A 13,370-nucleotide genomic window follows, 5' to 3' on the forward strand; every position below is an offset into this window, starting at 1 on the left:
TTATTGGGTTGATTTAATTTTGTAAAAACTTTTTAAATATATTTCATTTCTTAAAGATGATGAGAATATTTGTATTAATTGAAAATGTGTGTATGGATCATAGTTGTATATTATGATTTTCTTCAATCTTTAGTATCATTTACACATTCCTAAACTAAAATTATCCTGTGAAGAAGAATACAACAAATGCTAAGCATATATGGGTCTTTGGTGGTTAATTTCTTGCAATAGAGCCCCAAAATTAAGCCTACTTCAAAATATAATCCTTGATTACAACATATTTATCAAATCCACATTGACTAGTAAACCCCTCCTATTTTTTTATTTTTATTTTTTGAAATGGATGATGGTCTTAATTGACCATTAACCATAAACTCTCCAAACTTCAAATTGCAACCTTAGTTGACACACTAATTTGCTTCTTGGTTATTATCCCTAAAAATGTATTTGAAACTAATTTTTGGGATATCTTTTGATATTTTCTTAATCTGATTTAAGATATTATCCAAAAAATTGTCTCTCCGGGGAGATCCTTTGACCAAATACTAAATTATTAAAAGGGAGTCACCACACAATGAGAGAAGAAAGCTAAAATTCTTTGGTGAGAAAAATGCCTTGGAGTAAAGCATAAGCTTCTTCCTCATTATTTGTTATCTTCCCCAAACCCCATAAATACTTTAAAACTTTAATCTCTCTAGGGCCATAAAGGACCCTTCCCCCTCCTTCCACCCCTAAAAAAAAAATAAAATCATTCGTCTCAATGATCACATTTCCACTACTTTATATGCATTATCTTATGATTTATATATTTTATTATATAGATAATTGATATTGTTCTCATGTTCTCATCTACTTTAATCATTTCCACTACTTTATATGCATTATCTTATCATTTATATATTTTATTATATAGATAATTGATATTGTTCTCGGGTTCTCATCTACTTTAATCTCGATGATAAATGGGATCACAAATCATATTTATTTTTTGGTGCTAAATTTAATATTTGATTGAAGGGAATATTATTACTTATTTTGGAAGTGAGATAACTTAGTTCGTCTCTTTCAACTATTTTTACCAAAGATGTTTGATTTTTTTTTAGAAATGACAAATCTCTAATGTCAATTATATAAGGACCCTTTATGTTAAGTTGCGTAATTGATTTCTTCCTTCTTTTGACCTCTCTTTGATAATAGTGATACAAATTATAATGATCTTTGATAATAGTGATACAAACATAATCTACTCTTTCATGGATGGTGGAGATACTGCATAAAGCTAATTAACACCCTTAAAGCCAACCATTAATATAAGGTAACAAATGCTTCCATAGATACTAAATCTAAACGTTTGACCAAACTCATCTTACTAGTCTCACCATTTCCCCCAATTTTCCATCAATCTTCATTTAAAAATATATATATAAAAACACTAAATAATCTACCACCCCAAAGCTACTCCCCTCAACCCAATAACATTTTTCAACTTTACTGTAAAAACATCTCATAAAATAATAATCTAATATTTTTAACATTACTTCATACTAATTTATAAAATTAAATAAAAAAAATTAAATTAAATTTATTTAATTTATATTCTTTAATGATTTAGACATATCGTTATATATGACAAACCCTTTTTAGTTTTATTTTACATTATTAAATCAGGTTAAAAATGCCTTTATTACTGAATATTAATATATATGACAAACCCTTTTTAATGCCTTTATTACTAAATATTAGTATATATTATCCACCCTCATTATATGACAAACCCTTTTTAGTTTTATTTTCCATTATTAAATTAGGTTTAAAATGCCTTTATTACTAAATATTATTGTATATTATCCACCCTCATTATCAATCCCATGAAGAGAAGATAACAATCACTACCACTTATGTAAATCACAAGTGAGGATGTTGATTGCAACCCCATAGATGATTGCATTTTTTAACTCCATGCTCTCCAGAGGTTTCCTGTAACCTTCCTTTCTCTTGGTTGTCTACATATTTTAGAAGTTGATCCCACTATTATACAATCATTATCTCACGAGGATTACTCATTACTTTGTGAGATTATTCATTTCACATAGGGACTAGCCACCCTTTTGGTTCTAAGATCCACTTGAATTGTGTGGTTCAGACACACGTTCCTTTATTATTATAATATTAATGACATAACCCCACAGCATCTCACTCATGAGATTTGCACATTAAAAGGTGTTCTCAAATACTTAAAGTTAATAGTGGAATGTACATGAGTTGTCCTCTGTTCTGTTATTGACATGAACCCTAGATAGCCTCACTCATGAGATATATTGAAAGTAAATGGAGCTGTCAAATACTCAACCAACATGAGTTGAAGTATGTCCTCTCAAACATCATGCACATGCTCTTTTTCACCATCTGGACTTAGGTTACCAAGACCTACAAAATAATGATAATGGCCCACTCCTAAACATTTAATTAAGTATGACCCACTTCCTATTTTAATAAAGTATGAATGTTATATGAAAGTGTTTAAGTGAACCAATAAGACATGAGTTTTATATAGATGTGAATGAATGAAATCATCTTTTGAGACTCTTGAAACTTAAACCTTTCAAATATAGATGATATCTTAAGTAAATGTGGATGGAAATATATTATAATTAGGCTTTTAATTTATATAAGTATGTTATAATTGATTCATTTTGAACTAATTTTTATTAATATATTATTATTTATTTATTTTTATAATATTTTCATTTAATTGAATGGAGAAGTTTTAGATTTTTTTTAAATATTTAATTAAATGTGTTTTTTATTTTATTTTTTATAATTAATATATTTTTTTATATAATTTTGTGTTTTATTATTATTATGAATAAATATTAAAATTTGAATCAAATTAAATTATTTAAATATTTTTTTCTCTTAATTTATTGGTGTTACAATTTAGTATAAGAGTAATGATGTAGTGTATAAAATGAAATATTAAATCAAAAAATAATAATAATAAACATAATATCTACTCAATTAAAAAGTAAAAAAAATAGATCGATTCAATTTGTTATATTATAATTTTATTATTTATAATATAGATATCATAAATTGTTATATTATAATTTTATTATTTATAATATAGATATCATAAATTTAAATAATAACTATTAGTATTTATAATATAGTATTTCAAAATATATATATAACTGGAATGAGAATTTAAAAAGAATCCCCAGAATTATCATTTCAAAATTTAAATCACATTTTAATAATAATAAATATAATATTTAAATTTCATTTCAATATTTTATTTTTACATATACAACATTATATATCTCTTAAAAAGAATATATATCTAGTATCCATAATATCAATACTTTTTTTTTCTTCAATGGGGTGGCTAGTCCCCTGAAGAAGTATTTATTAGGCCATATGTACAATATATTTACATGAATACAGGCAGATAAACCGTCATATCAATCAACATCAATCTCCATATATCAAATGCACTGCCGAGCAGCATCAGGACGAACACAGGCGGGGAGCGTATAAGCCTGCCGCCCCGCCGCTGGACCATGCACACATGTGCAATCCATAATATCAATACTGTCAATATTTATTATATCATTTGCAAAAATTGAATCTAAATAGGGAAAATTCCATTCCGGGAAATTAAATTGATGTAGGGAAAATTCCATTCCTGCCTCTCAACAACTACCAATTGACTTCATTTCAATGAAATTATTATTATTTAAATTAAAATAAATTTAAATTTAAAATTTCCAATTAAAACTTTTCCACGTCTGTTGACCTATGTAATTTTTGGGCATCGTAATAAGAAAAGTCGGTTAATTGTGTTTTCCTGTATATCCAAGAACGGTCACAATATACATGGAGAAGTTTCAAAGTTGATAGAATCCATGGGATAACATGCATTTAAGAATTTCATGAAGTCAAATATTAAAGTACTGTAATATCATTCAACTCTTTCGACAAGAAGACAATACAGCTGTGTCAGTGAATTTTATACACTACAACTTAAGCAGTAAACCCCAAAAGCTAAGCATAGGAAAGAAAAGTCACGGCAGAGAGCCCTGTCAAGGGACCAACCTGATACCCTCCACCACCGAGCCTACATATCTGCAAAGCAAGATTCTTCGGATACAATGTGCTTCAACCAAAAAGCAAAAAGGCAAGAAAAAATAAAGTTTAAACAACAGGAGAACGCATGAAAATTAGAAAATCGAAGTTTAAACAACAGGAAAAAAGGAAAGTTGGGATATGGTCAGTTGACAGGAAGTTAGTGGGTCAAGTGGTAGGTCCGCTCTGGCCGGCCAGTAATCTATTGGGCTCTTCAACAGTCAAGTCTGGAATGGTATATAGGAGACCTAGAACTGATACCCATCTCAAGCTGCAAAAACACTTTTAATGTCAGGCCCTCTTGGGTACAGACATTTCAACTTTATTCTGTACTGTTTCTCAGAGTCTCTCTCTATCATCCCTGTGCAGTAAGCACCGTGTCTAGATCTTCATTGATTGTACAACACGTTCCAAGATTACTGTGATTTGTGTTTAAAAGGATAGTCTGTGTAGAAGTTGTCTTCAAAGCCATTCTCTTGTAGCACAGGTTATAACAGCCCTTTGTGCTGGGAGATCAGTTGGATCAGTTTGTATCCAAGCCAGTCCAAGAAGTCTAGCCCTGCAAGCTCAAGGTTTTAGTAATTTTTTTTTATAGCATAACATTCCCTTGAATGATCTAATGGCTTCCATAGCTAGTGAAATGAAATATGAGTATTGTAGTGTGTGAATTTGATCTGAATGCTTTGATGTTTGCAGAGGTCCATAGTCATCGAGATGGCTAGTAACATTATGCAGAGGTGTAATGTTTTCATGTCCGAGAGAGTGAAGCTGCATGCAGCCATGCTTGCTCTTCAATTCGGCTACGCTGGATTCCATATCGTTTCCAGAGCAGCTCTGAATATGGGAGTAAGCAAGGTGGTGTTCCCAGTGTATAGAAACATCCTTGCCTTGATGTTGATTGGCCCTTGTGCTTATTTTCTAGAGAAGTAAGTTGATCGGTTTTAGCTACTATCCAGTTGAATCTAGTTGTTTGCATGGAATCTAGTTGTTTGCATGGAATCGATTATTCTATCTTCATTGCAGGCTGCAAGAATATTTTAGAATTTGACGGACAAAAGTGAGATAGTTAAAACTATCTATAATTCCCTTTGTTATTCCAAAAATAACAAAGTTCATTGGGCAGCTCATTTCAATTATTACGATAATTTAGAAATAAGCCCCATACATACATATATATAAATTTCAAAATATAAATAGTATTTACAATGAAAGTATGACCAACGTTCATAACTTTTTACTCAATCCGGCCATAGATACTATCCAGCTTTTAGAAAAAGATACTAAAACTAGTGAATTATATTCTTTCACAGAAAACTAGTTGCTTAGTTGGTGAAGCTGCTTTGTTCTATTTGTATGTATCCTACTATAGAAATAACTATGGGGCTTTCTTTCCATCTGCAGGAAGGAGCGTCCAGCTCTTACATTATCTTTCTTGATTCAGTTTTTCCTTCTTGCACTCTGTGGGTGAGTTAAATATTACAGTGTTCAGTACCTGCATAACTAATAAATGCATGTTACTTGTCGTATTCCGTGCATTTGGCTGCTTCTGATATAACCTGTATAACTAATAAATGCATGTTACATGTTTTATTTCGTGTATTTGGCTGTTTCTGATATAACAAAGTAACATCATTTGATCATTGTTTGTACCACAGGATAACGGCCAATCAAGGATTTTATCTCTTAGGATTGTACTACACATCCCCAACTTTTGCTTCAGCCATACAAAACTCGGTGCCTGCAATTACTTTTATAATGGCAGCAGCTCTTAGGTAGCATTCCTAATGCTAACTGGTTCTCAATGCAAAAATGTTAAAGATCAATAGGACTGTAAGAGCAGAATTGCAGCCCCGGATTTGTTCCATAATCATCTATGTTCCTAGCTATTCTAACCTGTGTTGTACTTGTCAATAGGTTGGAGAAAGTCCATATTAGCAGGAGAGATGGTTTGGCCAAAATAATAGGGACTGTAGCCTGTGTAAGTGGTGCCACCATTATTACACTGTATAAAGGTCCTCCAATAACTCATATCTGGCGTCCAAATTTGGAAGTTACTGCTTCTTATTTTAAAGCATTCCAAGGTAATGATCTATCTGCAAAATCTGAAAACTGGACACTGGGGTGCATTTACCTACTTGGAAATTGTCTGGCATGGTCAGGCTGGATTGTTTTACAGGTAATGATATTTGATCTCCAGTTGCAGGCAGTTCTCTTAGTTTCACAATTATAATATCTAAAAGAGGTTGACAATGAATAAATTCACAAGTATTTACCTAGCTATCAGGGTGTAAGAGAGGCTAAATATGTTTAACGAGCATATATGACAGGTGCATACCTCTCATGTTGGCAATAAGTTAATATTCTTGAAAAAATATTGCAGGCACCAGTTCTAAAACGATACCCAGCACGTCTGTCAGTCACATCGTTTACTTGTTTTTTCGGAGTCATTCAGTTCTTAATCATTGCAGCTTTCTTCGAGACTGATCTGGAGCATTGGAAGATCCATTCTGGAGGAGAGCTTTTCACAATTCTATATGCAGTAAGCATTCATCATTTCATTACAATGGACTTTGTTCATTAGAATTTAGAATTCATCTTTAAGGCTAGATTTACCAAGGTTTGTGTGGAAAAAAGAAAATTATGAATTTTGTTTAATACTATCTTGAAGCTGGATTTGTCAAGCAAAGAAAAAATTTCTCAGAAAACTCAATATGTTTGCACCTTGGTATGTTTACATTTGTATGAAATGTCAGCCTTCTCCCTTAAATGCTGGGAAACACAGATTACTGGCATAAAACCCTCGTGCACGATCTTCATTCTAAATTATTTAGGATGGTGTTGTTGGCGAGATTTTATACTTGAAGAAAGTAAGACTGGATATTGATTCACAGTTTCCATTTTTCCAATTAATTAACTTTTTGAATCCAATACAAAACCAAATAGAAATATAAGTGTTACAACAATCAGAAATTTGATAATAAATACGGATGTGAAATAGATTTATGTGGCAAATATTAAGCACCGTACAAGAAGCTAACGATTGTTTCAATCCTTTACATCTTGTCCATTAAATATTCAATGGACAAGATGACAAAACAGTAAACCAATAATTACTATATTGTGCTTAATATTTACAGATTTATATTTTTATCAATAACCTCCTGATATACCCAAGACCCAGCTATATAGTACCTTGTTTCGTTCTGATGAATTATTTTACGTTATTAGGTACAGGCCACAAGAGCATTTTCTAACCATAGATTTGTTATGATGATGCAGGGATTCGTTGCTTCTGGTATTGCCTTTTCAGTTCAGATATGGTGCATTGACAGAGGAGGGCCTGTGTTTGTTGCAGTCTACCAACCTGTACAAACTATTGCTGTTGCAATTATGGCATCTATCATTCTTGGGGAACAATTCTATCTGGGAGGGTATATTCCTTATACATTTCTTTGAATATATGCCATGTTTCATCATTTTTAGTTTCATGAATATATGCCATGTTTCATCATTTTTAGTTTCATTGGATGACGTGAATTTTATCCATGGCAGGATATTTGGAGCAATTCTGATTATCATCGGTCTCTACCTTGTCCTGTGGGGCAAAAGTGAAGAAAAGAGATTGGGACTATTGCAGGCCAAATCGTCCATGGTGCCTGAGAACCAACCTGACAATATGGATCAGAGTGCAACTTTGATCATCAACAACAGCAATGGCATCAAGCCTAATACGTCCTCGTCCCTAACCCAGCCTCTTCTCCTTGACACCAGTTACAAAACTGTTAATATCCCTTCTCCTTCAGACGAGCCACAGCCATAAAAGCCATCAAACCCTCTAACCCATCACAACAATACAACAGCTTGTATCACTGCAAACAGTACTAATGAATTTTCATGGTCTAGCAAAATATCCATGCAAACATCTACAGATGTATGTATCCATCTCAAGCCACTAAACATGTGCTTAAGAGCTTATATTAATATTTGGTTTCTGCCTGTGTGCCTGTTATAACCATATCCACTGAAAGTAGTATTTTGTTTCCCTTCTTGTAATATATAGTAAGTGTAGATTTCTGTTTCCTTTATTTTCAAACGAGGCAGTAATATACCCTAATCTTATGATAGGGTTACAAAAGTTTCTGATTGACCACCATGCTGCTAGCAGCACACTTATATACTACGATACTACGATTGTTATGTTCACCGAGTATTGGTTTTCTATATAACTGTCTTTCTGTATTTGTCTTTCACAGTGAGAAAGCAAGCGCTAATGCGTTTGTTATTCACCACATCCAATTGGACAATTGCGTGATCAGTGAAAGGGATTACAAGTTTTTGCAGTAAAGCATTGCAGAATAATTTTTAGTTTGGTAGAAGTTTCCTTAAAATGATTTTATCAATAAATCCATTTTTTGAGATAAGAGAAGTAATGACAGTTACAATATTTCAGAGATTTTCCTGATAAGACAATCTGTTCAGTTAAGCATTGCAGAGTAACCAAAAATGCACAAATACAGTAATTTATATAATATAAATGATAACACATCTGGTAACCCATTAATGCAGGTATATAGATCCAAATGATAACATATCTGGTAACCCATTAATGAAGGTATATAGATCCAACAGACATGCAGCCCCAGCCTCAAGAAGTATTAAAGCTGCCCACACACAATATATATTTACTCACACTGTCTTCGTTTATGTTAAACTGGCACAGTAAAGCCTTGACATCAAATTCCACATAAATTAAATTACAGGTTTCCTCATTAAAGCTAATAAAATACCATTTCTTAAGACCCTATTAACATTGATTAGTTTAAAAGCACATTCATATTTGTCGTTTTCCTCAAGATCCTGGGTTGGAGTTATTAATCATTTATGCTTAATTGTTATTATTAATTATTTGCGTAGAGTTTGTCTTTAGAGGTTCTTTAAATATTAATATTCATTTTCTATGTTTTTGGGGGTGGTTAAATCTAATTATATAGATTCCCTTTAACTTAACTATGGATTTAATATGAGTGGAGAGAGAAATAAAATTTATTTTAGAGAGCAAAAAAAATTTGTAATTTTTTATTGTTAAAATTGTATTTTGAATGTTATAGAGATTACATAAAATGTGCATTGAGTCATTTTATCAGGGAACATTAAAATTAGTTTTTTTTGCTATTAATATATTTTTAAGTATGAGTCAATATTAATTCATATTAAAATATTTTATTCAAAATTCACATTAAAATATTTTCTTCTAACATTTTTTATGTTAAAAATCTTACTCACATTTTTTTTTTTTTTAATTTTTATTTATTATTTTTTAACTTTAGACAAAATTACATTTGGTTGTATGGACAACTAATTAAATGTACATAGGATATATATATATATATATATATATATATATATATATATATATATATATATATATATATATATATTCCCATTTTTATTATAGCTGGCATTCCTATTCTATTTAAAGAATATTTTATTTTTATTTTAAGAGGGACAAACATACTTACACATGGCCTTGATACTGGGTTGTAGAATGAGCCCCATTCTATTTAGAGAATATTTTATTTTTATTTTAAGAGGGATGAACATACTTACACATGGTTTTGATAGTTGTAGAATGAGCCCCTTTGCTCAATTATTGAGTAGAGTTTATTTCTATCTAAATAGTTTCTTCTTTTATAATAGGATGTTATCTAAATAGTGTCTTTCTATGTTTTAGGAGGTTGTTAACTCTAATGGGATTTGAGAGATTCTTTCTAATTCATTACTTGCCAACTCAAGATAGTGTGACCAAGATAATGTGTCTATTATGTGACAACATTCATGTAATTCTATGTGTATTAGTACATTAATTTAATGCAACACTCAACATAATTTTGGTGTGAACAAAATAATGTCTACTCTCCCATTTATCTATAGCACTTATTAAATATTTACCATGACCATGTTTCCAGTTGTGCTATAAATGTTACCACATTATCAACCAAGGCCAAACTTGATCGCATCATAAATGTGATTAGACAAAAAAGCTATTGGATGAAAATCAATAAGATAACCAGAAAATTATGAGTGCATCAAGTGGAGGCCTCTAGTCATAGCTATGTAAGTGTGGAGAAGTTGTGGATGAATTGGAGCAAGCTATGCAACATTAGTTGAATAGAGGCATTATATTTCTATTTGACTTTGAAAATGGACAACGACTTATTTGGTTCCATCTTGGGCCACATTTGCACATAGGATTGAGATCTAGATTTGAACATTGAAATTTCACAAAGCCATTGCATGTCAATGTTGTCAATTCATGGTGTTTGAGAAACCTTATTTTAAGCGAGGAGATTCTTTGGGGATAAGGAGGGTGGTAGTATAGTCATAAACAACTAGAAGGAAAAGAAGTAGCTAAGTGCAACAAGTTTGTTAGATAATGAAGGTGTGTCACTCTTGAATAAAGAGGAGGTATTGTAAAAAGCATTGGTGTTTCTTTAGATGTCACAGAAGATTTGGATCTGCACATATATGGTGTCCATTTTTCATGTTTATGTGTTGAGGATTTGTAAATGGACTTTATGGATTATTACTTTGTGTGCCATAGTTAGTGGTGGTTGCTAGTAGTGTTACTAGTGGTATGAGAATCACTTAATAGTGTGTGCCAATTGATTTCTTGCTTGGTGTGATTAAGCTAAGCATTGGAGAACATGGTAAGGGTGAAATTTTATCTTCATGGTCTTGGATTTGTTCATGATAACATACATATCAAGTTTTCTGACCTCAATATGGCAGTGAAGTTATTTTGTTAGAATTCACCACTTTAACAAATGATAGGGGAGGTATGGAGATCCAAGAAAAACGTTGAACAAATATGTGTAAGATCTAGATGAAGATGCCAAACATGTGCATGATTCTAAAGGAGGCAGACAATTTTCATGTTTTATGAGTCATTATATCTTGTTGATGATTTGTAGCCATATGTAGCAATATTTTGCAATGTAAAAATCATTCCTTAGTATATTTGATAAAGTGTATTGTAGGCAGAAGAATTTATAGTTGCATGTTTTATTACCTCTATAATTGTTCCTCAATGAAAGACTATTTGATGAATGTTGTGCTATAAGTCCTTATTACGAGGGTAAAGAATGTAAGATTGGCTTAGGTACATCATGTATCCAAACTATTATCCTAGAGAATAGGCAAGTAGCATGGTTGGGTACTTAGGTGTCTTGGTAGATGGAAATATGTGCATAGGATGACCAATTGCTCAATCTTTATAGTCAAGTTAATACTAGCCCTTAGAATCTATTTTCTCAATCAATCTATGTGGTACTAGTGACACAATTAGTTCCTATTTGGTATGTTGTTCGAGATAGCAGTTCAACAAGTGAATAGAATACCACGAGCACTTTTTTAGTTATAATGCAGAAGCAAGTTGCTTGAGTAAATAACCAATGGTTGATTACCAAAGTAGTTAAACTAAAATGAAGTTAAAATTGTACTCCTTAGAGAATTGCGGGGTTGATGGAAAACTGAATTTTGGAGTAAGAATAATGAGATTATAGTAGGACAGACATATATGTTGTTCTTAACACAATAGAGAGAGTTCTTGTGATAAATAAGGTAAATATTATGAGTGGTGTTGAATAAAATAGACTTAACCATATTGAAATTTGAGTTTATAGCAAGTCTATGATGTTATGTATTTAATTTTATATCTTGCCTAGAGTTGGTATTTAAGAGAAGTATTGTGGTGATACCTAAGCATTATTTTCAAAGCATGTACTTGGTGTCTCTATAGGATGGAGTATGTTAATTTTATGTACCTATATCTATGTATCGAATTTGTAAAGGGCATGTAACTGTAATACTTGGATATTCATGCTTACCCTTTGCCATGTTTCTCGGATGATTTAGATATATTGCTTGGTATAGTGCAAAATTTTTTATTATAGAGTTGGTAAACTTACTTGGAGTATGTTCATGTGTGAGCTAGATGCTCTAAGAGTGTAACTTCTTTCTTGTAGACTCTAGCGGGTGTGTAGAAACCAAAATTTTTACATTCAGGGGGAGTTCATTAAGAATTTGAATGAACCATGTACATGAAGGGCATCCTATTAGATCTGTGGTTCCAATGGTTAGGTGCCCATGCATTTTGGCGGATGGTTATTCCTTTATATGGACTATGACAATTGGTGATGATTATATGATTGAGATATGATATGTAAATTCCTGGTTGGACCAAATATAGACTTTGCTAATTAGAATGTTCTTCAATTCATGATGGAGCAAATCTGACACTACACTAAATGATGAAGACCTTACTTGATAGAGATCAAGGCAAGTACTCATTAAGGGGAGTGTTGGAGTTATTAACTCCTACGTATTTTATGTCTGATCGTTGTTGTTGGTGATTATTGGGTAGATTCTATGTAAAGAGTATGTTTCTATATTTTAGGAGGTTGTTATTTTTAGTTGGATTTGAGAGATTTTCTCCAATTGATTAGCTCATGGTTTGGTGTGTGGTTGAGCTATTCATAATTAGTTGTTAGTGTCACCAAGATAGTGTGTCTATATTGAGAAAACATTCGTGTATTTATATGTGTATTATTACATTGATTTAATACAACACTCAATACAATTTTGTTGTGAACAAAATAATGTGTACTTTCGCATTTATCTATGTCCCTCATTTTCAAGATCCTTTTATTTTTTTCTATTTACGTCCCTCATTTTGAAGAAGGTTGATTTGGACTTCTGTGAGCATTGTGTTTATGGAAAATATAAAAGAGTTATATTTCCCATAGTTGGGATGGAAAAGAAAAGTGAAGAGTTAGAGCTTGTGCATATAGATATATGGGGACCAACATAGGTATCATCTCTTGGTGGCTCTTTTTATTATGTTACTTTTATTGATGATGCAACTAGGAAAATTGGTTTAATTGTAGTAGAAACATATTAATGTATTTGATATTTTTAAGAAATGGAAAGCTTTGGCTAAGAATGAGACAGGAAATAAGTTGAAGTGTCTCAGATCATATAATGGAGGAAAATATTGTAGCAAGGGGTTTGATAGTTATAATTCATACCATGGGATTCCTAAATAGAATATAGTTCTAGGAACGCCACAAGAAAATGGTGTGTCAGGAAGGATGAATATGACAATCATGGAGCAGGGAAGGAGTATGAGAATTCATGCAACCTTTCCCTTACGGTTGTGGGAAGATGTTTTCAATATTGTTGTTTAC

General features: G+C 31.8%; 1 protein-coding gene across 1 annotated transcript; it reads left to right on the forward strand.

Moving 5' to 3' along the window:
- Positions 1-4,406: 4,406 nt before the first annotated feature.
- On the forward strand, positions 4,407-8,328 carry LOC149231056 (auxin-induced protein 5NG4). The gene is made up of 8 exons (XM_089376186.1): positions 4,407-4,697; positions 4,822-5,051; positions 5,527-5,589; positions 5,781-5,897; positions 6,040-6,301; positions 6,506-6,664; positions 7,405-7,556; positions 7,678-8,328. The coding sequence occupies exons 2-8, from the start codon at positions 4,840-4,842 to the stop codon at positions 7,943-7,945; spliced, it is 1,233 nt and encodes a 410-aa protein (XP_089232312.1). The 5' UTR covers positions 4,407-4,697; positions 4,822-4,839; the 3' UTR covers positions 7,946-8,328.
- The last annotated feature ends 5,042 nt before the right edge of the window (positions 8,329-13,370 follow it).

Source organism: Pinus tabuliformis, chromosome J (assembly GCF_031772625.1).
Source record: "Pinus tabuliformis cultivar Carrire ecotype Pingquan chromosome J, CPIR1, whole genome shotgun sequence".
NCBI lineage: Eukaryota > Viridiplantae > Streptophyta > Pinopsida > Pinales > Pinaceae > Pinus > Pinus tabuliformis.

What these genes read in the sequence shown, in the direction of transcription:
- LOC149231056 (XM_089376186.1), top strand. Translation starts at nt 4,840, where the DNA reads ATGGCTAGTAACATTATGCAGAGGTGTAATGTTTTCATGTCCGAGAGA. An exon ending in TGTGCTTATTTTCTAGAGAA is followed by an intron (nt 5,052 to 5,526) that starts GTAAGTTGATCG and finishes TTCCATCTGCAG; the next exon opens with GAAGGAGCGTCCAGCTCTTA. An exon ending in GAACAATTCTATCTGGGAGG is followed by an intron (nt 7,557 to 7,677) that starts GTATATTCCTTA and finishes TATCCATGGCAG; the next exon opens with GATATTTGGAGCAATTCTGA.